This window comes from Penicillium psychrosexuale, assembly GCF_028828465.1.
Source record: "Penicillium psychrosexuale strain IBT 29551 chromosome Unknown utg000002l, whole genome shotgun sequence".
Lineage (NCBI taxonomy): Eukaryota > Fungi > Ascomycota > Eurotiomycetes > Eurotiales > Aspergillaceae > Penicillium > Penicillium psychrosexuale.
This window is the reverse complement of record NW_026643187.1, coordinates 1,053-28,149: the sequence shown is the minus strand read 5'-3', so window position 1 is coordinate 28,149 and position 27,097 is coordinate 1,053. Positions and strand designations below refer to the sequence as shown.

The following is a 27,097-nucleotide window of genomic DNA, read 5'->3' as shown; positions in this document are numbered from 1 at the left end:
GAAGGCCGATTACATTGACTCATTTTCATCCGAGTTCTGAACCAAGAGAAGCATCTTTGCAGTGCAGCTGGAAATAATCTAGACGTTGGGGAGTTTATCAATGGGCAATTTCATCGAGACTCGGATAGCGCTCCTTTGTTCTTCCAAAATACTGTGATCGGTCTCATTAGAATCATCTAGATGAGGAAAAGCCCGAGAACGAGGAACTCCAGTCAACTTGCCAGAGCTCCGCGGAATCAAGCACTGCTGATGATATTGTGTAATCTGAAATGTAGTTCGGGGAAATTGAGCTTATTCAATGTAATTTGACCATTCTGGAGTGTTTCTTCTTTGCCAACAGCGCTCAAACGAGATATATTGTGTATAGAACAAAACGCAAACCCAACCCATCTGAAAAATCTTGCAGAAATCAAGTTGCTTTCTAGAAACACTTGTTATAACAAAAGTTCCACCTAATTACTTGATTAAAGTCATCTGTGAGCCATTGACCCATCCCAAAGCCAACTTCATGCAGATATCTTGCTTACAATATCGCTAGACCGGTGATTTAAGTCAACAACAGTTTGCTACGCGCACGGGGACTCGCGCAGGGGTTAAACCAAATTGTCACTTCCAATTTCAAGTGTATACCGTGCATTTCGAGCTCTGATTTAACGTCTTTGCCAATAAAGAGAACAGATAACGGAAATCTCGCGTCAATCTCTCTGAAGTACTATATACATTCTCAGGATCGGTAATTGACAGTGACATGACAGGCATCGCAGTTTCCAGTTCCATAGCTCCCGTGCTTCTTTGCGCAGCCATCAAGAATGCTCTGGGCAACGTCATGAATCGTCTGTCCGCTAACAGGCTGATCACCACTGCCATTTGTAGCATAGACCAGATAACAGTGGCCCTCACTGAACTGACTGCCATCGTTGTATGTTGCCGATGTGTCGATATTGGAGATGGCTTTTGCGCAGTCCTTGTCAATGGAAACTAGGTCCGCGTCAAGGACGAAAGACCCCTCACAGCTGAAGATTGTTAGAAACCAGCAGTCTCAGATAGGTGCGGTAGACGTAATACTTACTTGCTGCTGTAGGCCATGGCTACTTGACCAATGGTGGCCACGGGAAGGAGATAAGCCCAGAGCTGCATTTTCACGGATGTGGAAGAGATGGTAAGATGGTAAGATGGATTTTGCGATTGACACTTGTGGGTTGAAGTTAAGTAAAGGTCGGAGAAATGGCAACTTTTTATACCACATCTATAAGAATATAGGATCCCTCAAGGCCATAGTGGGTCATTCCTGCTATCCGCAATACGTATGTCATACCTTGAGCTTCCTAAGGGCAGTTTCCTAATCGGGTAAAGGTGACGCAGTGGCTTGGTGAGTAGACATCCACGTAGCCTGGAGTGGCGAATGTAACCGTCTATCCCGCAGACTTCAAACGATAGAAACAGACTACCATATATCACGGATGGTAAATATACTCCGTCTGTCTCCACTCATTAGCAAGGTAGATTGACGAGAGAAACACGTGTGTTTATCGAATGGGTCAATAACACTTGCTCAGAGATAGTCAGTAGACAAGGATGCTGATCCATTCGGCATACCTTCTAACTCGAAAGATTGCGGCCATCGTTTTGAAAAGTGACATAGGAGGCCGCAGTAACTATCGGGTATAAAGCATGGGCCGATCCATTGAATCCTATGGTTTACTAGTCAAAATCGTTTCACCTCCTGAACACTCGACAACCTTCACATCTCTCCCAACAACAAAATCCTTCGTCAACATGCACGCTTCAAAGATCTTGGCGACCTTCGTCGCTATGGGGGTTCACGTTGTAGCATACAACAACAAGTGAGTGGACATTCTATAACTTCAAGCCCACCAATTACTGACAATTCACGCAGCTGCGAGGGCTCCGGTGCGGCAGGCATTGCCCTCATTCCTCAGAACTGCATTAATGCGAAGAATGCCATCGATACTTCGGCGACATACACCGACGGTACCGAGTTCAGCAAAGGCAACTGCTACGTGAAGTACGCGACCAACGGCAGCGGAGACCAACCTATCTCAGGCCAAGACATCGTGAATACCATGACTACCATTATGGACAGCTGTGACTTGAGGATTGGCAGTTTTGGCACGGGAAACTGCGATAGTTGCCACGTGACCATCAATTACAGGGCATGAGTTGTTACCTCTTGTTCACAGTAGAAAATGTCTGTGACTGTGATTACAATTGAGTGGTGGAGGAGCATGGAAAACTCGAGTCTGAATTTCTCGTTCTCTTGAAGATGATGTGAACCAAAGTCATCTAAGTCATGTTCATACTGAATCATACAATCTTTCTCAATTTATTATGGAAAACACCGCCTCGCCTTGTAGAATATAATAGCCTAATCGTTGGCCGTCACCCTTTTTCCAAACACAAGCGAAGGAGATATCACTTCGTCCTACACCACGTGGGCTGGAGTGGGTCGGCGATTATAAGGCCCCCGCCACATCGCCCACCGTAGCCCGCCGTTAAGGGACAGCGGTCACTTAAACGCGGAGAATGTCCGAGCCTATGAAACCCACCTGCCTCACATCCCCCACTGTAGACCGACGGTGCCGATCCTTGTTTCTGAAGAAAGACTTGATGAGAGGTGCCAAGTGATCCAGCAAAGCCATACGGAGTACAATGAAGTAAATGATGGATGTAGACTGTATTTACTCTATGGCTGAGTAAATGAGAAGTGATCAACAGAATATAGATTCCTAATGGCGATCTAATCACTGCCGTGAAGGTCTCTAAATAACTTCATAGACATAAAGGAACAAAGGCCTTAAAGCACAAAGGATCACAAACAGGGCAAAGAGGTCTGGCAAGGTCACAGGTGCATCCCGGCAATGCCTCGACGCACTAGCAAACACAATTGATCTTCCTCCCAGAGGTTGTGAAGACCTGCTCTCTAGGTATGCCAGTGATAATGCATACAACACACTCAATACGGAAACCGATATACACCAGCAATTACCATCGGCGACTATTTATCTTCCGATCCCTCTAGGCTTACTCTTACTCCAACGCAGATCATGTCGTTCCTTCAAGCGACATCATATGGGGTTTTCTGAGGATCTTGCACGGATTTGGAAAATGCGCAGAACTCGGAGTGACCCACTAGAACACACGGCCCAGGTGCACGATGGTCCGACCTTTTCTATCTATCGGACTAAAGATAGCAGTGAATTTCGGACAAGGTAGACGCCACTATTACCCTATTCCACCCGACCCGCAAATGAGAAGGAGTATAGGCACGGAATCTTTACCCGCGTGGGCTGAATTGCCAAGGTCCCCGCCCCTTCTTCCTTGGCCGCTGCTCGCACGTCCACTTGGATCAAGACGGATCAAGGGGATGCAGTAGACCCACCTATAAGCTCCATTCTTCTTCTTCCGCACTGTGGATACAAGGCTGGTGCAGATCAGGAACAAAGCCGCATCATCGGACATAGCTCCTTCCCGATGTCCAGATTGGAAATTCTTAGCACGTTCCTGGGGCACGAATATTCAAGGCACGAAGCAGAAATCAACCTGGATCTCACGTTAATAGTTTCTCATTCGCCCTCAGACGTAGCAGAACAACTATGGATTCCCAACCAGTCACGAGCCCGGCAGGTCTCCTTGCAGTCTACTTATCCGAGAATCAACTTGACTTGCCTGGTTATATATATTTTATGAAACACCAAAGCTGAACCCATTGCTATCAGGTGGGTGAATTTCCCCACCCAAACCCAAGTCCAGATAGTACAATTCTAGTGAATTGAAGTCGTTCTACCATAGATATTTCCATCGCCGTGTGTTAAATGTGCGATTTTAAAATTATTTAGTCCGGATTTTCAAATAACGGCACACTGCAAATGGTCTGCGAAGAATCAACCTATGCTGTCTGATAATAAACAACTAGGCTGGCCCGACGATTTGCATTGTCCGTGATAGCAATATACTAAGGGAATGATTATAATCTCTCTATACAGATCCCATCCGCCAGAAACCAGAAGAAGCATCTCTGCAGGCATACAAAGAGACTGGCAACACAGAAAACTGAACGGCAAGCTGCCTGCCAGAGAAACAATTAATCAGAATGTTGCGATCTTCCACAATTCCAATTTCTTCATATTGACACGATCCACGGGAAACTCGGGTCGTCTTCGCACGACAGGGTTACTGGATGTGAATAATATATGATAGTTTCTGACGTGCTCGCTGTTGCCCTATGCAGTTTGTAGACCTCTCTGTGGCATTACTTTCCCTTTCTTTCACTCCTCGTGATTGATTATAGGTGATATTCACGAGGATTCTCAACCGAGATACCCAGTCTCTCCCACATAGCTTCCACATTCAGATCCTCTCGGCCACTGGTAAATATATTAGCTTCTCCTGGCGTGACATAAGGAATTAAAGGAACTTACTCATCCTTTGGCTTGATCCAGGGCTCTGTCTGACCATCCACAGTATCGGGATTGCGGAAAATGACATTATGTTTCTGGAAAACAACAGTCAGCCTATTCAAATCTCGCTCCATAAAGGGTTGATTGACTTACCATGCCGAGTGTCAAATGAATGGCCCCAGGTCCCTTAACAAAAGTGTTCTCGGCAGCGCGTCCTTCAATTAAAGCCAGTATGTTCTTCGTGACAACTGCTGCCTGTATTGAGCCTGGACGAGCGGCCTTTTGGGCACCGGTATCTGCAATATCACCCACAGCAAACATATTCGAACATTCCTCATCCAAGAACTGCATAGTGGGTCTAACGCGAATAAATCCATTCTCTGGATTGATGACCGACTCGCCGTCCGGGCGAGAAGACTTCAAGTCTGCCGCCAGCTGGTTATTTGGGGTTTGTCCGGTGGCTAGGATGACGAATTGCGTGGACTCGGTGTTACCGTTTGTGAGATGGACATCGAAGGTACTACCATCGTTGGGAAATCCACTCGGTGGAACAATGACTCGAGAGCCAGTGATGAGTCGGATCCCTAACTCATCAAATCGTCTCTTAATAAGGTGATGGAGCCCAGAGTGGAAGTTCGGCATCACCTGTGGCCTAGATTGAACCACGGTCACTTCCTTGTCTGGATAATATTCTTTCAGATCGGTCGCCATTTGAACACCGACAGCACCGCCACCGACAATCAAAATCGACTTGGATCTCTTAACGCTAGCTTGATGCTTTTGTAGATACTCGACTGACGATGCCTTATCATCATCGTCCATAGCCGCAGGCTTGGAGAGACGGGTGCCTGTCGCAAGAACGACGTAGTCAAAAGGAAGTTCTTTTGAGCCATGCCATTCACGGTCTAACTCAATATGATTGGGCTTGACCGATAGAACGCGAGCCTGGACTACGCCATGGTTGGAGGGATTGGGCGACGCCTTGAAGATACCACTGTACGGAATGAATGCTTTGTGTTCCTGACCCGGAACAATCGCAAACCGAGGCTATGGGGCATGTTAGTTGCGAAGGCTTAGTGGAATGAACGTTCACTGGTACCGAAGTCAACTTACAAAGGTGAAAAGGTGGTGGAAATGGCTATGAGGCTCAGTCAAGAGGACCTGCACAAAACATTAGTTTCGTCTTCGAAGGTAGATCTCAGTGATAGCTTACCCGATGTGTTGAAGGCACAATGGATGCTAGCTCCTGAGCTGTCATCTGTATTGACCATTAGTTGAATTCCATCTTGTACAGCAGAATGAACCCACACGCCCGACGAACGAGCCGCCAACAACAATAATATTCCGTAATGGGGTCGACATTTCGAAAGATGAAGTTTTGGGAACATCCAACGTTACCCAGAAGAACCTTTATACATAAATAGTACTGGCCCTTTTTGTAATCCGATCAGATTATCAGATTAACTCCGAGATCAATTTCCCCATGCGGTTAATCCCGAGCCACCGGGATAGTTTATATCCGCCGAAAACCGAACGCCACCTCCAAGGCCCGGCATCCGATGTGAAACACGCGAGTCAGGGTGAGGCCGATCTCGGATATTGACTGCCAGGTGGGCAGCGAAAAAGCTGACTTGAAAGAGAGGTCATCATATGGATGCTACAGCGTATTATTGTTGAGTGGACTGCGGAGTACAAGTGTGCTCTTTGATAAGAGATGGAATAATATTCAACTATCCATCCATGCATGTCCTGGGACTATCAAGTCCACTGGGAATGTGTGGGGAATACGGAGATTGCCCAGCAAAGCACGCGAAGGACAAGCCACCCACTTAGACAACAAAGAATGTGTATGAAAACCCTAGAACCCAGTCGCAGACTCTCGCTAGATAGAAGGTACCTCCGATATCAAATGTTTACGCGGGGTGCCAGGTGATAGTCTTGGCAAGGGGTCCACCACGGTCATAAGTGGCTAGCACGTTGTGGTGATCCAATGTCATGATTCCAGGCCAGAAGCTGGAGGCCGGAGAGACAAGAGTTGGCAAGCTCCATTGAACCCGCCCATCAACTGGCTGGCCAGCAAATACGACTTTGATAGAGGCATTCTTCACCCATTCCACGTGCTTGGAATCTTCATCTGTCATGAATATAGTAGCCATGGATCCATCAGCAAAAGAGGCAATTTGAGGAGAGCCTGCATTATGACCCGGTCGTGGGCGGAAAACTTCATGGCGCCAACCCCAGGTGGCACCGTCATCGTATGATATAAGCGCTTCAACACTGAAAGGTCCGTACCGGGTGGTCTCGAATACCATGACAAGAGCCTCGCGACCGTTATCGAAAGTTCGTGCAATGCCGCACATTCCATCGCGAAGAGGATCTTTGTCACCATGCAGACAGGTCGGTTGAGTCCAGGTACTTCCTTGATCCCGCGAGACGACTAGCATGGTACATTGGTTGTTATGTGCAAATTCCTGCGAGAAATAAAGCTGCACTTCACCTTGGCGTCCGACGCGCATGAATGGTTCCCAAATACCCAAGGGAGGGCGCTTCTCAGCTGCCTGCGAAGCAAATTTCCAGACCCGACCTCCGTCCGTAGACCGGCAGACGGTGATGCGGAAGTACGTGGGGCCATTTGGACCCTTGTCGTGATTGCGAAAGGCCGCTAGTATTGTCCCCGGCGCCACCTCACACAAGAACATGTTATCCACGTCGCCGGCACCCCTGGTTACCTCGGAGAAGTCCTCGAACGTGCGGCCGTTATCGGTACTTTTCGCGACGCGAAGTGAGCGTTGTCCATCGGGGAATCGGGTAAAGGACGAGAGGATGGTGCCATCTGAGAGCCTGCAGAGACGAGGGTATGTGCCATTATTAGGAGGTGAGGACAATCCGTGCTCGTCGTTGTTCACAGCCAGTCTGCCTGGAAGATGGACGGCCGAGGAGTTTTGTTGATTGCCATGGTCGTTGAGACCTAAGGTATTGAGGACCTTTTGACCGAAGTGTCCAGGCATTTTGATATTGGAAATTCGAGTGTATGACAGAACAGAAACTGGTCCTGTAAGGCTGCAACATGCTGTTACTCTGCGTGGGGAGACATCACAATATGACGTCATTGGTTGGCACTGCTTAGCTAATAATTTCCTGGCTACCTCAGGTGTCCACTGTCCGGAACCTCAGACCGAGAGAGCGTGGTGGAATTTCAGTCGTTTGAGGTACAAGCACATCACCAGAGTCAGGTCAACACGGTTCTTACTATCGTGAGCTTCTTCGTCCACTGCTACATTGCGTTGCACACCACCATAACTAACCATCGGTTTGGCGCAGTTTGCCACCTTCCACCGTCACTCTCCAAGTTGACCATATGCCTATCAAGGCCATTCGATTTGGCCAACTCCACATGGACGAAATCAGCTCCCTGGTATGAAAGGCATGTATCACGATTATAGGTTTTGGCTTGGGAAACAACTTCGCAATCTTCGTCTATACTCCTGATCAGTTCCCAATGAACTAGACCAAAGTCACTCACGAGCTCAGCTGGGTCAAAGTAGCCCAACTTCGGGGCATAGCTGATCACAGGAGTCGCTCTCATTACAGGATATACGGTGGAGATTATGCCGTTACATACAGGCCGGCTTTACATCGCTTGCTCGAGATCGTGAGTTAAGTCGTGCGAAGATCCACAACATTGGGTTGATACAATTGAGTGAGGATACTATCTCACTTTCGACCATATGGCAGAGACAAAGCTGATACCTTCGCAGGCACTCATTACTTTGCTCACACAATCTGGAATGTGAACGATGACGGAGAGAGACACGTGTGTTCAAGAATAGAATGCTTCATAAATCGAATTATACAACAAGCTGGCCGAGAAACCCAATATTCCCATCAATTTTCGTTCGTCAACTTCGAATGTCCACAATGGTTATTCCAAGCGTCCCTAGATGCATCAGGCTTTCCCTATTTTTCGAATGAGATCTTGACAATCTTTGCGGGCTCGATGAATGAGCCCAAAACCGGCGCAATTTGGCCACCATTGGTGCCAACATAGAGTACTTGTCGGTCTTTGCTCAATCGAGCTGAGCTTGGACCTGCTAGTTGCGTAGATACTTGCCCACCCGTGACGAGGGTGATCTGCCCCGAAGGCGTGAGACGCACAACAGAGTTCTGCGGAGCTGTCGGAATATACGCAATGCCATCCTCGGTCATCTCAACGTTATCTGGAAGGAATCCACTAGCAATGACCTCAAAATCTCCGATGGGTTTGACATCTTTGTCTACCTTGACTCTGCAATATACCATTCGTGTTGTACCGGTATAGTACACATAGTCACCAAGTATTGTCAGAGCATTGACACCCAGAGGAAGAGCCTGACCCTCCGCCGGTGCCATTGTGGTATCATTCAGTGCGACAGAATAGTCTCCTGTCTTGGTATCGACCTTCCATATTACTCCCTTGGGGCTGTCGGCAATGAGAACCAAATTTGACCCCTGTGAGAAAGTGGCCATGCCATTTAGGGCCTCAGCCTCTGGCATCGCGATGATTTCCGAGGCCATTGGCAATTTCGGTGCGCGCTCGTTATCCTCACCATTGATCTTGGTAAAATCCAATTTATGAACCGAGAACGAGCCTGGGCCTGGTTGGAAGGTCTTGGGAGAGAAATTGCCCACAACAACTGCGAAGACATCGTCCTCAATTTCACTGATTCCGAAGCAGCTGGTGACATTGGGGAACGAGTAGGCGAGGGTCGCGTTTCCGGTTGTGGTGTCGAAATTCCAAACTTCGGGGGTGTCCAGACGCGTCAACAGAAGATTGCCGTCTGATCGGACAACCATATTATCAATCCATGAGCCATTGTTGGGAAATTGAAAGATGGTCTCGACTTTCACATTGGGCTGGTCATTGTGATAGAAGGTTGTCGATATCTCTTCGGTGCGGTAGAAGAAAGGCCAGGAAGCTAGAGCCACCGGAAGGATAGCTAGGCCGCTGAGCAAGGTATTATATAAGTGCATATTGTCGACAATGATCGGACATTGGAAAATAAAAACACGAACGAGGGATATCTTGATTAGCTATATGCTGCTACAATACAAGCGCCAATAAGCCAAGAAGTTGCAAATGCTCGGCAAATTCACCGGCTATTATTATTGTTCCTCCAATAATGTGGGTAGACCATGTTCGGCATTCCTCGATCGGGATGTTTTGATATCGACGGAGTCAACTCGTACATTCTTGAACAGCTATGCCTTGCTTGGATGTACCCATCAACAATGAAGAGTGACAGAAAGAGCGGTAAATTTATTTCGAATTTTCTCGGCTGTCTGATTGACATTGGATTATAATAGTTGCAGTTAGAAAACCAGCTATCAATATGTTTCAAACACGGAATAAAATGTAATTAAATATAGATTCGTGACTCTGGACATTCTCTACTTTCCTTGACATTTTTCTCATAGGTGAATTAGAATGGTTGACCCTTGAGAAGCTAGGCATAACATGTTCATAGCAGCCCCATCTTTCTACATCTACGGCGCCCATTCCCGTAACCTCTTTCATGAAACATGCATAATAGCACCATTACCCAAGTCAATCGGTTATTCATCTTGTGTGATCTGGAGAATATGTGCGCCGGCACTAGTGCTCATCTTGAAGAAGCCCTTGGAATCGATCTTATGCAGGATCGCACCCCAAAGAGTTTCAGCGACAGGCTCCTGAGTAATGTAAAGGCCAAGATAAACACCATAAATTGTTTCCAAAGCCTGTACTATTCCACCCGCTGCCCATAATCGTCCGGTCACATAGTTGCGTGTCTCGTTGGCTGCAAATAATCTTCCAGGACAGGCATGCTACCCAAAGCCCCAGCCCAAGTGAATCGGAGAAGGTGCAACAATTTTAGCAACAGTCTGTTGGCCGGGAACATCACGCATCTTGAGAAAACGATAATCATCGAACTTCTCCGGGTTTCATAATTACATTCGTCCCACATGCTTATCCGCGGAGATCAAGATGGTGGAGTCTTTGGGGATAGAAACTGCGTCTGATAACTCAACGTCGGTAGTGGTAAGACGGGGGCATTGGGGCTAGGATCAGTCAATATTTGAAAAAACGGAAATGTATGATGGGTCTTCCTAATTGTGACAGCCTTCAGTCGTTGAATTTCCTTGATTTAACTGTCCCGAGTCACAGTTATTATCTCCTCCCGCAGAGCTCTGACCAGGCCGGGCTGGGCAGCGATGTCAAAAAGGACCTGTGTGAGCATGTCCACGGAGGTATGAATATCCATAGAAAGCAGAAGTTGTGATATGGCTGGGATGTATGAGAAATCTTTGGCAACATCTTCCATCAGTCAATAGCATCATTATAGTGCGTTGAAGCTTCTCCTGCCTTGATCACAGCTGCGGTTGGAAAGAAGTAGTTGTCTTTGACGGTATAGTGCGATCGGATTGTCTTTGTGGAGTCGAAAGGGGTGGATGTGGGTATACCTAGATGTACAGAGTACAACATACGGGGTATGGAGTTTGAAATTGACATCACCATCGTATGACGCACGACGTGTCAATTTTATGTAAAGATGTATGTCATTATATGGAGCCCCACTCCCCAATTGACTCAACTCGTCGCGTCCATAGTACGATCGCCATAGTGCGATCGACATGGCTCAAGTTAGAATGACCAACAGCCAGGGAATCCATATTTGAACACTAAGCAATATAATAAGGGTTTTATGAGAGCATTGGGAAGGGTTTGCTAACCACCCAATATGCATATCAAATAATTTGTCCGAATTCTAATTGATATCATTTGGTCTAAAACAATCTAGTGGGGATGTTTGTGATCGATCGAGAGCGATGTTTGATCGTCAGTCTAAGGACTAGATCTAAAAAAAGACACACATCGTGGGGCATGAACTATTACGTACACAAAACAAAGCGAACAACAAAAGCCAAACAATGTACTTTGTAACTCCCACAAGGTAGAAACTAACTATGATTGGTGGTGGCGAACAAGGTGAACAAGGAACGGACAAGGAACAAAGAGAGCCGCGACTATTGTTGGTTAAGACGGGCTCCACTTGGTAAAAACCGCTTCGCATCCAGTCTTGTTTCTTCTTCTTTGTTGTTGAATTTCGTCTTGAGGTCATACACTTGTCCATGTCCAATTACATATGATGCATAAGTCCCAGTTCCACCAGTCCACTGTAGCAACTCTCAATATCTTATTCTAATTTTATCCAGAGACAGGGACTTTTCGGGGAATCGGCCATTGTCACTGACATGGTCTAGTCCTTTTAGCCCTTTATGTAGCGATTTCCTTTCTGTTGGCTGGAAGTGGGCAGTATAGCAAGCATACCCGAGTTTATGCTTAGCTATTTTTGTCCAAAGCTAGAGGACAGTATCGAAGTACCCGGTTCTCGCCATGTACTGCCGCCCACCTGGTAATAATTGCATTCGATCAATTGTACAAAGTCCCGCAGTCTCTTACCGAAGATATATAACTTCATCCGTTCCATCCGGAGGTAGAACAATCTGAGCCTTTCGGAGAATGCAACCACGAACGATCCATGGAAAAGGTGTTTTGCCACCTTCAACTGCACCGTGGATAGCAGGTTCAAATGGACCTTGAGAAAGGGTCCACAGCCTGTGTCACTGGACGTTGTCCATGTCCAAGCTTGGGTTGTAAGTGGACTATCAAGCATGGTCCTTTACTCCACAATTTAATGAAATGGATATCTGGTTAAGACAGCGCCTACTATGTCACTACCACATCTCGCTCCGGCTGGTTCGGACCTGCAATGCTCGATCCCAGAGCATCGGTCCACCGGGTCTCACTCACATGGTGCCAGGTTGCCTGACAGCACGCCGTTTCTATTTTTTGTTTGTTTTTGCCTCGGGGAGTTTCGCCGCCTGCTAGAGCATGTATTTCCTTGATTCATAATTCTAGATCTCTAATCCACCGCATACTATAAAGATGCGCCTTCCACGAACTGAGTCTTCTAGATTGATCTCTGCTGTAACTCTCGCGGTCGATATCAGATTCGAAGATTTTTGAATTAATTCTCTCAAGGACATTCACCGTGTTCATTCGTTATCACCAACCCTTCCACATTCGCTGAAGAGCAATCATGATGAAGAACTTCATCACCATCGCTGCCTTTGCTGCCAGCACCAACGCCCTCGTTAGCCGTAGTGACAGCTGCTGCTTTCACCTCACCTCTTCCGGTGGTGCCTCCGGCGAACTTGGCCAGCTAAGTGATGGCCAGAACCGCATTGGAGACAGCAGCCTGTCGCCCGCTCAATACTGCATCGATTCTACAGGTGCTATCACTGACTCAAACGGCCGTGGCTGCATTCTCACCCGTAAGTGACTATCTCAACTTATATCACCTAAAGCATGTCTGACTAGTGAATAGCCCCTACTACTCAGTTCCAGTGTGACGAGGGTGCTTCCCCCACTCCTGGCTTCTCTCTTAGCTCCCAGGGTGAGCTCCAGTACAACGGTAGCAAGGACTTTGTTGCCTGTGCCACAGGCCAGAACGGTGGTCTGAACGTCTACACTACCCCCAACAAGTCCGATGTCACCGGTTGTGTGAACGTGGAGTTGACTGCCGACTCCTGTTCAAACTCGGGCTCTGGTTCTGGCAGCTCGTCGTCATCTGCTAGCGCTGTTCCCTCTTCTGTCGGATCTTCCAGCGCTCCGTCAACCTTCTCTTCTGTCTCATCCACCCCAGGCTCTGGCTCTGGCTCTACCGCCCCTGCTCCCACGGGCTCTGTTCCTTCTCCATCTAGTGCTGGTGGTGGCTCACAGCCCAGCGATTCTAACAGTGGATCTGTCCCCACCAGTTCTGCATCTTCTACTACAGCGACTGGATCCTCTAGCAGCTCTTGCCCCACTACTCTTACCACCGGCAGCTACGAATACCCCCACCTGATTGTCCCTGTTGACTCCTCCTCGCCTGACACTGCGCCTGGTACTTCCTACAATGGTACCGTGAGCTCCACCATCTCGAGCGCGTTCAACTTCGACATTCCCTCGTCCGACTCCGGTAAAACTTGCAGCCTGGTATTCCTTTTCCCCGAGCTCCAGGACCTCGAGACTTCGTCTTATAGCTTTAGCGGTGACGGGAAGATCGACTTCGCTAAGCTCTCTTCCGCTGTCGACGAGTCTACTACCTTTAACAACCTGCCTTCTGTGTCCCAGGACCTCGGCGACATAACCGTTTCCCCCGGTAACTCATACGTCATCTCTACCTTCTCTTGTCCTGGCGGCCAGACTGTCGCTTTCGAGATGAAGAACTCTGGAAGCACCGACCTTAACTTCTTCGAAGACTACAACCCCTCTCCGTATGTTCCCTTTCCCTATATTTCTCCTTGGATATCAGTTAACAACCTTTCTAGTCTCGGTCTTTACATCACCACCTGCTAGATTAGCGGGATCTTGATAATGCCGGCTTGAATATCTGGTATCAGCCTGATGATGTATTATAGAATCTATGTTCATTATGAATGACCCATGATGCATTTGGGCGTTCGCTATTTCCCACGCAGTTTGGCAGACAGACTTCTTTCGTTTCTTCACCCGCTGCCTCTCTTATTTACAACTTATTTTTCCCTTATCCGTCTTACAGGCATACTGTTGGCATATCTCTCTTTGCTTATCTTGTAGAACATGCTGCTCCTGATTTGCAAACGAGACGATATTTGTGTCTTCGTCCACATGAAGCCATTTAGTAGCTAGATCATCATCTATCTTACACAGTGCCTACCTTGGTTGATCACTCCTATTTTCAGTGTAGATTGTATACGTGCACATTCTTAAAACTTTTGTTCAAGTACAAGCTTCCACCACTCTATGTTGGTCCAAGAATTTTGATGGGACTGGCAGAATTACCCGTGAGCGGTGAGGAGATAGACCAATGATAATATCAGGCAGAAAGTGACCAACGGGAATGCAGGAAGCTAGAAGCGGTAGGAATAAAGATAGCATGTGACCTCAGTGCCTTATACCTTAGGCATTAATTTAATCTGTCCGATCTTATTGGCTTACGCCGCTTACACATCCGCGAAGGGAGAAAACCAAGCGGGGCCATCCTTCTTTCTATGAGGACGAGACGTACTTTTGGCATTTTCGCCCCTGTCAGTACAGAAGTCATTCCTGTCACCCAATAGTGAGGTATTTTATCCTTTCAAGTGTCATGATTTTGAAGACTAGGAAGACGGAAATCTGGGAATGAGAGATGTTAGGGGCAATTCTAATTTCATGTCAATAAACGAGAATGAGTGATACTACGGGACCTGACGTTACGCGCCGTGGAAAACAATGCTCCTACTGTGGTTGTACATTCGCTCGGCGGGAACACCTTTGCAGATACGAGCGCTCTCCTAGGTCCGTCAAACCGTTCGGTGCCCGAGATATTAACCAAATGTTTTCCAGATCGCAATGAGCGCCCGTTCAGATGTACCCCTTGCAATGCAAGCTTCATTCGGCAAGATGTCTTGAAAAGGCACCATTCACGGAACCACATGGGAACCCAAAAACATAGTCAGGAAGTCAATAATGATCCGTCGAAGTCCATGCAATCAATATTCATGCAGACATCCAGTCCCACGATCTTATCGGTGACGGCACAAAATGCAGTTGAGCCCTCAACAGCTACAGGGTGGCTTCCCGCCTTCGACCCAACTAACATGTCGGAAATCAATAGCCCGACCATAGACTCTTGGATCTCAGCTCTCGACTTTCCGCTATCTTTCGAGTCTGATATGTATAAAAACCCGACCGAGAGAGCGCAAGAAAACTCGCAATCCGACTTGGCATTGAATAGCTTTGCTTCTCCCCCAAAGCATCATGCTGCCACGAAATCACGACCGCAGGTAATAGATTCACCAGCATGGAAAGGCTCTTTTGCCATCTCGGAGCACAGGTGGCGTGAATTAGCTTCCGCATTCCATACACCTACATCGGTAAGCCGCAGACCGATGCCCGTACTGGATCTCCCAGCCCACAGTGCTTAAATATTCCTGCAGACCGAAGTTGTCATCAGTTTCACATTTCCGAGTCGCTTCACATTAGAAAGATTACTTAACACATTCGCCGAGTGCTTCCTCATATACATACCATGTATCCATACGCCAACCTGGAAGGCAGACCTAGCTCCCCCATGTATGATTTTTGCCATGGCATCCATCGGCACCAGCTACTACGACGATGAGCTAACCGCTGCTTCGCTTCATCGCATGTCTAAAGCCTATACAATCAAATATGTACGCAAGGCAAACCCATTTATGAAGCATGCTCCCTGACTCAAAAGAAGTTCAACTGAGCCAGCTCACTATCACAGATGAACAGCTATGGGTACTGCAGTATCTTCTTCTAGTTATGGCAAACGGTACGAAGAGTGGAGATTTCCGGACCTTCCAAGAAGCAGCGTCATTAGCCTCTCTTCTGATCGAGGTAAGTGTGACAAGTAGAGAAATCCTTTGTTTAGAGGGTGTCCTTATGCAGTATTTTGTCACTGTCACTCCTCGGAGGATCTACTCCAGTAAAGCTACTAATCAATGTTCCGACTTGTCAGGGCATTCAATACAGAAAGCTTCCCCCCTACGCACCAGAGTCAGACGGAGGAGACGTTGATCTTTTGCGACGATGGCAGAAGTGGATTGACTTTGAGACAACTGTGCGGTATGTGGAATCATCTTATTTTGGACAATCTGTACATATCTAACGTCACTTGGCAGAACAATTTGCTCGATATACGTCTATCTGGGTGCGCTAGGCGTCACCTTCCAAACAGTTAACTGCTCTTGGAATATTGATATAAGTGATTGTTTTCTGCCATGCGAGGAATCTGAACGGATGAGCATATCCCTATAGGCGTGGTCCGAGACTAGAAAGTCCAGTTTCAAACCGCCGATTCGCTTCTCAGTCGCAATGGCCAATCTTTTCTCCTCTCAGTGGGCACCCTCGCTTCGACTGAGCATTTTTGCGTCTTATTTGACTTCGCATGGCATCGTTAACCACTGGCAAATCTCTACCAGGATTTGTTCGCTTTTAGATCAGACCCAGGCACTAACGCAATGACTTGAACAAGCTCTGGCTAGGTGGCGTATGTGCGCCGAGCAGAGCCCGGACTTCCATTGCTCTCCAAGATACCCCGGCGGGGTGATTCTAGCGAATGCGCTTTCCCTGTATCGTCAAGCTCATGTTCTACTGTGTGGAAACTTCAGGCCCCTCGGATCAGCTCTTGCGACCCGAAACGTGCAAACCGTCTCTTCCAGCTTGAACGACGTTAAAGTTGGAATATCAGGCTCAAGCACATGTACAAGAGCTGCTTGGTGTGCTATTGAAGCCTTACAGACCTCAGTCAAGATGGGAATGTCCCAGTCAGCATCGATTTCAGGATGGTACTCCAAGTTACTTTTTAATATTTATTCTTTAGAATGCTGTGGGTATTTCCTTTTCAGTCCTTCTTTGCTCTCTATCATGCAATTGTACTGTCTCTTAATTATTCGTATGACCGATAACTAATACCCCGAAGGTTTTTTTCACAGTTTCTGGATTCGGCGACAGTCTATTCGCGCCAGGTCAGACCTATCTTCAGAGGATAATGAAATTCTGAAAGCAACTCAAGAAACACTGGTAGAGATAGATCTAGATCCACTGCTCGTGTCAAAACCATGTTCCATACAACTACTTTATGCCTGGTGTGTAGTCTTCAAGAACAGTACTGCATCCGAACTGTGCGGAATCATTGCCGAGGTATTAAAGAATTACGCGGATGGTTTGAGAGAATGAGTCGATTATATTCAATTTGCAGCATGTCAACTAATATATGTACATAGCTCGAAGAGTTGCCAGCTTGAAATAATTTTTCCTTCGAGAAATTTACAACCTTCAAGCCGGAAGAGAATAGCACGAAGGGGAAAATTAAATTGCGATCGGCATGCGGCGACCAAATACTATACGCAGCAACGGGTGTAGTAATATATAAGATTCAAATCTTTGGAACACCTTGGTAGTGAATGCTCATTGAGCAATCTGAGGTTGTACCGGTGCCATGACTGATCTCAGCTTTCACAACCCACATTGTGCTCTTTGGCGCTTGCAGGAGTTCAGAAATTTGAACCAAGAATGCTTTGAAGAAATCCGTCCAGTCACCCACGGACCTCTCACCAGTATTGTTAACCGCTTGGCCCAAGAGATCCATGCACCTGATGCTTGATATTCCATCCAGGGGACAGTTCCGGGGTCGGGGATAACACCATGGTTGATGACAAATTACAATATTTGCTCCCTTTTTAAGAGCCGGGATAAGAAACTCGAACTGCGGGCTTCTCGACAAATCCATGGAATACCTAGCGGAAAAGGTCGACATCCGCTTCCACAGTCTGCTGGTTGAGGATATTATGGGCCTCCAGTCTCACACCCCACTGAGTAGTCGAATAAGAGGAAAAGACTCGGATACTATCGTGCAAGGTATAAAATCGTCCCGTCGGACCTGTCGCGTCTTTGCACCAGTCAGTGGTAGTACTCAAATGACTGTACACTTTGAAGGGAAATGGATCATGCTTTGGGGCACCCATGCTATTTGGAGGGCCAATAAGATGGGTTAATTTTGTTAAGCTAGTATAGATCTATTTTCCCTTCATCTTCGCTTTTGATGCGCTTGTTCTCCTCTCCCTCTACAAATGGACTGAAGTTGGACACTCAAGTTTGTAATAGGTATATGCAACGTCTTTCAACCATATGATAGAGCCCGATGGAAATTATTTCTAAGCACCAGAATCTCATGCGATTGATGATACTGCCTTCTTCAATCTAGGCGGCAGGCACCATGGCGTTATTGGCTGGTTCACTCCCAATTCTTGCCCGCCGAGAAAACAGAGCAAGAATGAAGGCCACCCCCATTGAAGCACACGCGAATGCAAATGTCACTTTAATTCCGTCCATGTAAGCAAGACGGACTCCATGGAGGCTTGAGCCAAAGGATTGTAACTCTGTACCTCCCGTAGCTACTACGGCCGTAGGGTCGACATTCGGAGCAGTGTGAGGAAGTTCGATGAGTAGCCGATTTGCAAACGCGGCTTGGGCACCGGATTGCATAAAGGCACCACCAATAGTTTGGAAACCTAAATATATTATCAGGATCAGATGAGCATGCTGAGTCAAATGCAGACGGGAGTGATCAAGCTTACACATCAGAATAGCAGTTGTGGCCGCCATATCACATGCATCGCTGTTTCCCTGCGCCATAATCATCGGGACTTGGACACAAAATCCGTTGCCAACGCCGGCTAGAATTTGATATCCAATCCATTTACCTGCGCTGGTACCAATGCTGAATGTATAAATAAGACCGCATCCGATCGTGTTGACTACAGCTGCTGAGATTATGAATGGTGCGGGATAGCCAGTCATGGAGATAAAGACGCCACTAAGAACCGTGAAAATGGACACCGAGATGATGAAAGGCAAGTTATGAACACCTGAACTGATAGCAGACACGCCATCAATACTCTGAAAGTAGACAGGCAGGTAGTAGATGACCACAATGTATGAGCCGAAAAAGAAGAAGCCGACAGCCGAAGACACTACATGCCGTTTTACTAAACGAGGGCAAGACATGGCCATCTCGCCCATGTATAGCTCCCATCCACAAAGAACAGCTAGAAATAGTACGAATCCGACAATCAAGCCTATAACAACCGAGCTGTTCCAGGCATAACTCTCACCCCCATATTGCATCGCGAGGATATAACAAGTGACACAGGCCAGCATCAGAAAGGTTCCGATGGGGTCCATCTGAAGGAATTTAGACCACAAAGAAGTATTATCGTGGGATTTATCATTTGGAGGCAGCTGGGCTTCGAAAAAAAGACGACAATGAAGAGCGCGGACACAGCCCCCACGGGCAGGTTGATATAGAAACACCATCTCCATGAAGCCTTTTCCGTAAAAGCACCACCAAGCAGTGGCCCTAAGACGGATGCAATTCCTATGAATTTTAGTCAGCTCACCCGCGTATGGTCTGCATAAAGATTTGTAAAACTCACCATACGAGAGACCGATCAATCCAGTGAAGATAGGTCTTTTTTTCGGGGGTGCGCAGAACGCAGCCAGGGTAAACGAACCAGTGTTCACATCTGCGGCACCCAGACCAGCGATCGCGCGGCCAATTATTAGTGCCACCGATGTAGGTGCAACACCACATATTAGACTTCCAACTTCGAAGAGGAAGATGGCTAGCAGGAACGTGATTTTCAGGCTGAAAAAGCCATACGCCTTGACCCCTAGTCATTTCCATCAGCGGGGCGATGTACAGCAAAATTATATGGATGGAGCTTACAAGCTGTTTGAAAACCAGCTGTAACCAAGAAGAAGGCCGAGCCATACCAAGCCACATCTCCAAGACTATGAAAATCGTCTGTGATCCGTGGAATCGCCGTGGCAATAATTGTCTGCGGATAATAAAGGTTCTCGTTAGCAAATACTAACCTTGCTGGGCTCCTTGCAAGCGTCGGACACTCACAAAATCCAATGAAGTCAGGAAGATTGCCAAGATCAAAGCAACCACCACAAATATCAATCTTAAGCCTACAGGGCACTCATCCTCATCGCCATTTGAGACTGACGATTGGTTTCCTCGGTCGGTATTCTGGACTTCCGATGAACCCTTCTCGTGAAGCGAGCGCTGCTCCAGAGCATTATAATCAACTTCAGCGTTCGCCATCTTGATTTTGTAACCTCTTTTTGGATGGATAAGGTGCTGAACGAATTGTGGGATAGAACTTCGTTCACTCCGAGCTAGACAAGACCACTTACCACCCATCAACATATTTCGAAGCTCTGGAGTTAGGAAATAAGAGGAAAGGAGAAGCACTGCGCAATTGATTCCTTTACTATAAGCAGCATGCCAATAAAGATCCATATCGACTCTCGGATATAAGAGATAATAGAAAGCAGAAGCCGAATGCTATGGTCTCTCCTTGAATCGCGCAGATCCAGAGGTATGTATCAAACTAGCCTTCGGCTTTTCCGTCTTGCCCACCGAATGGAGCACCATCTGGTCGATCAGTGGATTACCCCACCGGTGGGGTACATATCCACCGAACACCGTGTAATATCCGGCGTTTGTTGTATGGTGTACAACATATGCTGCCGATGGGTAGGAATTTACTCCTCTCGCGTCATTCTAAGCCACTAGTTGGTTCTCGAGAGAAAAATGAGTGGCACACATGTCAGTGCACCAGTCCCGGAAGATTTGAAAACAATGAAAGTCAATGAGAACAGCCGAAAATTGAACATTATTTTACGAAATGGCCTAGCCGGAGGTATCGCGGGTTGTGCCGTAAGCCTTACTACCTTTAATACCAGCAAAGGATCACTAACGGGAGATATCCAGGCAAAAACTGTAGTGGCCCACTGGACAGGGTCAGGATACTTTTCCAAACCTCTCATTCTCAATTTGTACAGTATTCGGCCCACTGGAAGGGCTTGATTAAGGCTGCCAGAGTCATTCAAACGAAATATGGTATATCTGCGCTTTTCAAAGGGCACACAGCAAGCTTGATCCGCGTCTTTCCTTATGCCAGCATCAACTTCCTTGCATACGAACAGTTCCGAATGGCAGTTATCATGACCCCTGAGAAGGAAACACCGTTCCGTCGATTTTTATGCGGCAGTATGGCCGGTGCGACATCCACATTTGTCACATATCCTCTTGAGTTGATGCGTACTCGTCTTGCCTTCGAAACAGTGCATACGAATCCTTCATCTTGGCTTGATATTTCTCGGAAAATTTACTTTGAAGGTCGAGGCAACGGGAGGTTGTCACATCTTTATTGAGGAATTGCCCCAATTATGTTGGGCATACTTCCGTATGCCGGGACGTCATTCCTGGCCCACGATCAAGTAAGAGACTTGCTTCTCTCATCTACATTTGCACCCTATACTCTAGAAGCAAAATCATCAACTCGACTGACTGCTGTTGCCCAGCTTTTTTGCGGAGCAGTCGCTGGGATAGTTGCCCAAACAATTTCCTACCCAATCGATATTCTTCGACGGCGAATACAAGTCGCAAGTGTTGTTGGTACTCAGTCTGGAATTTTAGAGACAGTCCAACGTATCTACCTCGAGAGAGGACTGAGGGGATTTTACGTTGGAATGACCATTGGCTATGTGAAAATGGTTCCTATGGTGGCAACAAGTTTCTACGTCTACGACCGGATGAAACGATTCCTGGGCCTTGTTAAATGGCTGTTGATTATTTCCCTTTCTATCTAACCCATTCGTTGCTTCCATTCATCATGGTTCCCCTCTTTCACAGTTTGATTCCGTGGTCGAGCCTTCCTTAGCCCATCGTCGAAATCCGTTGCAGGGTGGTTGGAACCTCCTCCTGGTACGTTTTTTAAATGGCTTCTATGGCCGTCGAGTATCAAAAGTCAGATACCTTCCTACCAATGACCGGGCAACCTTCGACAAGGGTGTTCATTACTCGCTAATACGCGGTTTAATTCAGATGCTATCAACATATGGGGACCAATCTGGTAAAAAATATGAGGCTCCTATCAACATTAGGCGGTGGTGTCTCTAATCAATCCTCGCTGTGGTCTACATGAATAAGAAAAAGAAAAAGGTCTGACTACGCGGTTCTTGCCAAGTAACCGGGTAGCCGCGGCAAAAAGCGGACGTTGAACCGGAAACGGCAACGGGCTCTTGGCGTCTTCTCCATCAGTCGGGCGAATTGAAGCTCCGAGTCAAATCGAAGTTCGGCCATGGAACAGATCAATCCCGACCTTCACAATAAAATGACTGTCTCGCTCGGTATCGAGTAGCTTCCGCTGCTCTTACAGTAGACAAGATGCTTTCTATCAATATTCCAAAGCATACTACGCCCGATCAATATGAGCTGGGCGAAGTTCCCGCCCTGGCCGTGGAACGCCCCACCGACATATTGATCAAAGTCCATGCCGCGAGTATCAACCCGATAGATGTCAAAAAAGCCTCTGGGGCAACCAAAATGGTCCTTAAGGACAGGTGAGAGTCTTGTGTTCCCGGATTGATCCTCCATCTAACTTATGTGTGAAGTTTTCCGTACAAAATTGGGTATGACTGTGCGGGCACGGTTGTCAATACCGGATCCCAGGTGACGCGCTTCAAGGCCGGTGACGAGGTCTTTGTTCGATTGCCTGAATGTCACCGAGGATCATGGAGTCAGCTCGCAAGGTCGACTGAAGAATTTGTCGCATTGAAACCGCAGGGTCTTTCAATGGAAGACGCTGCCTCTATTCCCTTGGCGGCTATGACGTCACTACAGGCGCTTCGTGGTTATGAAGGCGATATCGAAGGAAAAACCGTTTTCATACCTGCTGGGCGTAGGTTTTTCTCAAATTCTACTACTAACTATTGGATGCTTACCTTGTCATAGTGGGTGGAACGGGCCTTTTCGCCTGTCAGCTAGCGAAGAATGTCTTTAAAGCTGGCAAAGTGATCACCACAGTTTCCACTGCCAAAGTGCCCAAGGTGCGGGAGCTCTTGGGCGAGGGAGTTGTGGACGAAAGTAAGTAGACTCCATTTCAGACTCAAGCCGCAAGATGAGCTCACATGTACTGTACCAGTCATCGACTATAAAAAGTCGGATCCCAAGACTGTAATTCCTCCGCAATCCGTCGATTTTATTTTCGACACCACAGGAAGTGCGATGGAGTATCTGCCACTTATACGACCTAAAGGAACCATCGTTACAGTGACTATACTCACCTCGGGAGATGTGCTCCAAAACTCTAGTGTTATGCGACGATCGCCAGACAAGCAAGACAAGGCAACCGTGCCATTCGCTATCCGTATTGGCTTGAACGTGATGGATCGAATCCGAGTGGCTCGTGCATCTCGCTATGGAGTAACGTACTCATCTATCTTTCTGGAACCAAATGCGATCGATCTGGATTCGATTCGGCAATGGGTGGAAGCGGGAAAGTTGAAGACGATTGTGGGAACAAAGGCAGACTTCAGGGATATCAAGGCAGTTCGGAAGGCATGTCAAGTAGTCTTTGATGGGAGAGGGGGAGTTGGAAAGTATGTGATTGTGTTTGTCTAGATATATTTTGCTGGATGAATAGGTAAACTCATGGATGCGCCTCTAATACTAAATGTGATAGTGTAAAGGATATGCCTGGGCGCACTACGGCAGGTTTTAGATGGTAAGATCCTTGTCACGATTGGCACTTGCTGAACTCGTACCTTCCCGTTTAGGATTGTACCGTTGGTTGTTCCTTCCTGTTTGAGGGGAGTATTTGCGCAGGCAGTCGTAACTTCCTCCTAGAGTAAGCAAGGATAGGGCTTTGCCCCTAGGGGTATAAACTTCCACTGTAATATACTACAGCAAAAGAACAGGTCCAATGGTGCTTGTCTTCAATTAGACTCACAAGTCTACCGAGTTTGATTCGAATGACTATATCGCTGACGTAGATTCTGGCTTCGATTAGGTAAAATCCATCCCCACCCTCAGCGCGGGATCGATTCTCCGCTCTGCGAGCATGTTTACCAACAGAAAAAGAAAGAAAAGCTGTTATAGAAGGTACAAGACTTGGTATTCAATTTGCAGCCAAGCTCTTTGCCAACGATACTTGATTCTTATTAGCATATGGAACGTTGAGAAGCATTGCACCAAGTATGGAAGTGGCTCCGTGACTCACAATTTGCTTTGGGTTTTAGACCAAACCAGCACAATCAAGCAAGGTGCCTTTAGATTCAAGACCGTTCGAGACAGCGAGAAGCTCATCGTCCATCTTGGACTTGGGATTGGAGGGAGGTTTGGGAGGTGCACCCGGGCAGGTGTGGGCCCCACCACCTGTTTTAATCCATTGGTCGCAGACAGAGCATCGCTTGGCCATGTTGATAGTGGGATAAAGTTGAGATTTCAGAGAATGAGAGCAATGCCCGAATTGTCATGTAGACGGTCTCCTTTATATAGGTGTTACTCTTGTATATCTGCCTAAGGCTACTGCCAGCTATGTAACTAGTCATAGGCCAGTAATAAATCAAACATAAACCTACCTGAACCGGGCACCCAACCGTACCCTCGTGCTTGGGCCTCAGAAGTCAAGTGTCACCATCCATCTCATCCATCTCATCCATTCAATGGCTGACCGCCTTCTCTTGGCAGCTAGCTGACCCTTGAAGCAAATCCTGGCCATCGCCGGCATCCATCAATCTTTTAAGAGTAACCCAAAGTTCACCGGAAAAAAACCTGTTAATATCTCTCTTCTCTATTTTTTTACCAAGGTTGATTACACAATCTGCTTCAACAATGAATCCCTATGCAACAGAGCCAGACGATATCCCACCGTCTGACCCATATGCGGATATTCCGCTTTATGGACGGTACCATTGCAAACAAAATGACTTCCGCATCAACCTTCAGCATGTCAATTCCCAGTCCAACGAAGCGTTGAATTATTGGGCGTCGGTCATTGACCTTTGTGACCAAACCGCTAGAATTTATCCCGCCGATGACGGTGGTCGCGACGTTTTTGCACTTGGAAGCATCATCGTCAAGTCAAGCCATCTGCATAAGCAGCGGAGCACCACCCATGGGGATATTGACTTCTCGTACGCCGATGCCAATGAAATCCAAGCGATTGCCATCGCGAAGAGCTCCTTGGAAGGGGTTAAAGTGCCCGAAATATACTTTGCTGGAAAGGTATTTGTTGTCGCCACTTGATTCACGCCTAGTTTATTCACACTTCCTTAGATCAATGGCCGCCAGGTTCTGATCCAGGAAAGACTCCCCGGCGTTTCGTTAGCCGTCGCATGGCCGTATCTTTCGCAAGCCCAGATGGAGTCTTTCAAAGATCAAGCACGCGGTATACTACGACAAATGCATTCCATCAAGCCTACCAACAGATGCCAATTCCGCTCCTACGTAGTGCCTGACCCCAACATTCGCAGCAATGGTCGCATTCAACCACTCGAGTGCGATATTCTTTTCTCGGATAACAATACCGATCCAGACATGAGCTTCATGCACAATGACTTGACTGATTCGAACGTTATCGTTAATGATGACAAGATTGTGGGGCTCATAGATTGGGAAATGGCCGGCTTTTTTGGCTGGAAAAGGGCTGGGGATGTTCATCGCAGACTTAGGCCACATGATGGTTCTTTTTGGATGGACCTCTATGAACCTGATAAACTTGATCCTTGAGGAGTATATCTGATTTATGAGACGTCGAAGGGGAATGACAAAAGTTGGCTTTCAGATCCATTTCTAGCTTGAGATTGAGATCCGACGGCCACTGCTCCGCACAGTTACCCATTAGACCAAAAGGTCATAGCAAAGTCAGTTCATGGGAACTGACTTCACTGCAGTGGTATATATATATAGGTGCCCCACCACATGGGATCACATCCTCCCCTACTAAATGCAAATCACACCTGGGATTTTTGCCCGATTTTTAAGGTTAATGTGCTTATCAATCCTCGGGCCGGAATCGGTCAACCAAGCCAGAAGATCGCTATCTCCGGTTTCTTAGTAAGAGAGGCCACGTGTATATATATATCGCCCTCCAAGGGACCCACGTAAGAGCGAGGCAGAACTCGAAGCAGCTTAATGTAGGCCTTGTCCGGGTTGAGTATTAGAGGCTATTATATAATCAATCCAAAGGCATGATTATAATAATAGGTGGATAAATTCCGCACGCGCCGGAATCGAACCACAACCCTCTAAGACCCGGTTATGAACTGACTTTATGAGATCCGACGGCCACTGCTCCGCACAGTTACCCATTAGACCAAAAGGTCATAGCAAAGTCAGTTCATGGGAACTGACTTCACTGCAGTGGTATATATATATAGGTGCCCCACCACATGGGATCACAAGATGGCAAGCACCCTTCTTATCCTATGGGGGAGGGCCGTTCAGGGCTCAACCAAGTTTATATACGGTGATATACGGGTATTTGGTAGATATGGTTGGTTCCCGCGCGCATCTACTTTGCCCGGTACCATTTTAAATCTTTCTCTTAGTACCGAGTATATATATATATAATTCCTACTTAATTTTATTTTTAATTTTATATACTTTAATATAACTCTATTATAAATGTCCCTACTAATTTCTAGAACTAGAGCCTAGTAGGAGTATATATAATTAGGAAATAAAGAGTAATAGCTAAAATATAATAATATAGTATAGGGCGGCTGTAGAATAGTTAGCTAAGAATTATCTACCCTAGGTATAGACTATAGCCTAGCCTTAATTATTTTAAAACTTTTATAGGTAGTAAAGTATAGAGTTAAATATCTAATATTAAGATTATAAGTTTATACCCTTACTATAAAGTATATTATAGGTACTGAAGAGGGAAATGCACGATGGGCAGCCTGGCCATATAGGCAAGACGAGGACGATATAATAATACTAACCATCTAGGACGATCAGCTAGTAAGTATAGGGATCATATAGACTATACCATAGTATATAATCTCCTAGTATATAAATATCTCGTAACTCGTTTTTTATTTTAGGGGTAATACTCCTTCTAGACTATCTGCTCCCTAAGACTCTACTTAATAACTAGGCTTTCGTTTTCTCTACCTAAGGGATAAGGCTACTAAACTAGGTATCCCGACTTTCCCTACTATATACTACCCCTCCTAAGAAATTGACTATCCCTTAGTTAAT

At 46.8% G+C, this 27,097-nt stretch overlaps 12 protein-coding genes across 12 annotated transcripts; 6 read left to right on the top strand and 6 right to left on the bottom strand.

The window, feature by feature from the left end:
• Positions 1–724: 724 nt before the first annotated feature.
• On the bottom strand, positions 725–1,137 carry N7518_001132 (uncharacterized protein; the record flags this gene model as incomplete). The annotated part of the gene is made up of 2 exons (XM_057182060.1): positions 725–1,013; positions 1,070–1,137. 2 exons carry the CDS (start codon positions 1,135–1,137, stop codon positions 725–727), a joined length of 357 nt encoding a protein of 118 aa, XP_057043510.1.
• Positions 1,138–1,776: 639 nt separating this feature from the next.
• N7518_001131 (uncharacterized protein) lies at positions 1,777–2,180 on the top strand (the record flags this gene model as incomplete). The annotated part of the gene is made up of 2 exons (XM_057182059.1): positions 1,777–1,844; positions 1,898–2,180. The coding sequence occupies 2 exons, from the start codon at positions 1,777–1,779 to the stop codon at positions 2,178–2,180; spliced, it is 351 nt and encodes a 116-aa protein (XP_057043509.1).
• Positions 2,181–4,303: 2,123 nt separating this feature from the next.
• Positions 4,304–5,780, bottom strand: N7518_001130 (NAD(P)/FAD-dependent oxidoreductase; the record flags this gene model as incomplete). Its single annotated transcript, XM_057182058.1, has 6 exons — positions 4,304–4,385; positions 4,440–4,513; positions 4,572–5,465; positions 5,532–5,579; positions 5,632–5,676; positions 5,727–5,780. The coding sequence occupies 6 exons, from the start codon at positions 5,778–5,780 to the stop codon at positions 4,304–4,306; spliced, it is 1,197 nt and encodes a 398-aa protein (XP_057043508.1).
• A 551-nt stretch (positions 5,781–6,331) lies between these two features.
• On the bottom strand, positions 6,332–7,426 carry N7518_001129 (sialidase family protein; the record flags this gene model as incomplete). The annotated part of the gene is made up of 1 exon (XM_057182057.1): positions 6,332–7,426. One exon carries the CDS (start codon positions 7,424–7,426, stop codon positions 6,332–6,334), a length of 1,095 nt encoding a protein of 364 aa, XP_057043507.1.
• A 949-nt stretch (positions 7,427–8,375) lies between these two features.
• On the bottom strand, positions 8,376–9,428 carry N7518_001128 (uncharacterized protein; the record flags this gene model as incomplete). The annotated part of the gene is made up of 1 exon (XM_057182056.1): positions 8,376–9,428. The coding sequence occupies one exon, from the start codon at positions 9,426–9,428 to the stop codon at positions 8,376–8,378; it is 1,053 nt and encodes a 350-aa protein (XP_057043506.1).
• A 3,110-nt stretch (positions 9,429–12,538) lies between these two features.
• Positions 12,539–13,839, top strand: N7518_001127 (uncharacterized protein; the record flags this gene model as incomplete). Its single annotated transcript, XM_057182055.1, has 3 exons — positions 12,539–12,773; positions 12,827–13,757; positions 13,812–13,839. 3 exons carry the CDS (start codon positions 12,539–12,541, stop codon positions 13,837–13,839), a joined length of 1,194 nt encoding a protein of 397 aa, XP_057043505.1.
• A 1,751-nt stretch (positions 13,840–15,590) lies between these two features.
• N7518_001126 (uncharacterized protein) lies at positions 15,591–16,138 on the top strand (the record flags this gene model as incomplete). The annotated part of the gene is made up of 3 exons (XM_057182054.1): positions 15,591–15,677; positions 15,763–15,867; positions 15,989–16,138. 3 exons carry the CDS (start codon positions 15,591–15,593, stop codon positions 16,136–16,138), a joined length of 342 nt encoding a protein of 113 aa, XP_057043504.1.
• A 2,093-nt stretch (positions 16,139–18,231) lies between these two features.
• On the bottom strand, positions 18,232–20,143 carry N7518_001125 (MDR family MFS transporter; the record flags this gene model as incomplete). The annotated part of the gene is made up of 6 exons (XM_057182053.1): positions 18,232–18,542; positions 18,609–19,215; positions 19,293–19,408; positions 19,467–19,703; positions 19,760–19,871; positions 19,943–20,143. The coding sequence occupies 6 exons, from the start codon at positions 20,141–20,143 to the stop codon at positions 18,232–18,234; spliced, it is 1,584 nt and encodes a 527-aa protein (XP_057043503.1).
• A 492-nt stretch (positions 20,144–20,635) lies between these two features.
• N7518_001124 (uncharacterized protein) lies at positions 20,636–21,258 on the top strand (the record flags this gene model as incomplete). Its single annotated transcript, XM_057182052.1, has 2 exons — positions 20,636–20,761; positions 20,788–21,258. The coding sequence occupies 2 exons, from the start codon at positions 20,636–20,638 to the stop codon at positions 21,256–21,258; spliced, it is 597 nt and encodes a 198-aa protein (XP_057043502.1).
• A 1,015-nt stretch (positions 21,259–22,273) lies between these two features.
• Positions 22,274–23,509, top strand: N7518_001123 (NADP-dependent oxidoreductase; the record flags this gene model as incomplete). Its single annotated transcript, XM_057182051.1, has 4 exons — positions 22,274–22,449; positions 22,501–22,787; positions 22,841–22,972; positions 23,031–23,509. The coding sequence occupies 4 exons, from the start codon at positions 22,274–22,276 to the stop codon at positions 23,507–23,509; spliced, it is 1,074 nt and encodes a 357-aa protein (XP_057043501.1).
• A 613-nt stretch (positions 23,510–24,122) lies between these two features.
• N7518_001122 (uncharacterized protein) lies at positions 24,123–24,305 on the bottom strand (the record flags this gene model as incomplete). The annotated part of the gene is made up of 1 exon (XM_057182050.1): positions 24,123–24,305. The coding sequence occupies one exon, from the start codon at positions 24,303–24,305 to the stop codon at positions 24,123–24,125; it is 183 nt and encodes a 60-aa protein (XP_057043500.1).
• A 416-nt stretch (positions 24,306–24,721) lies between these two features.
• On the top strand, positions 24,722–25,618 carry N7518_001121 (aminoglycoside phosphotransferase family protein; the record flags this gene model as incomplete). Its single annotated transcript, XM_057182049.1, has 2 exons — positions 24,722–25,114; positions 25,166–25,618. The coding sequence occupies 2 exons, from the start codon at positions 24,722–24,724 to the stop codon at positions 25,616–25,618; spliced, it is 846 nt and encodes a 281-aa protein (XP_057043499.1).
• Positions 25,619–27,097: the final 1,479 nt, after the last annotated feature.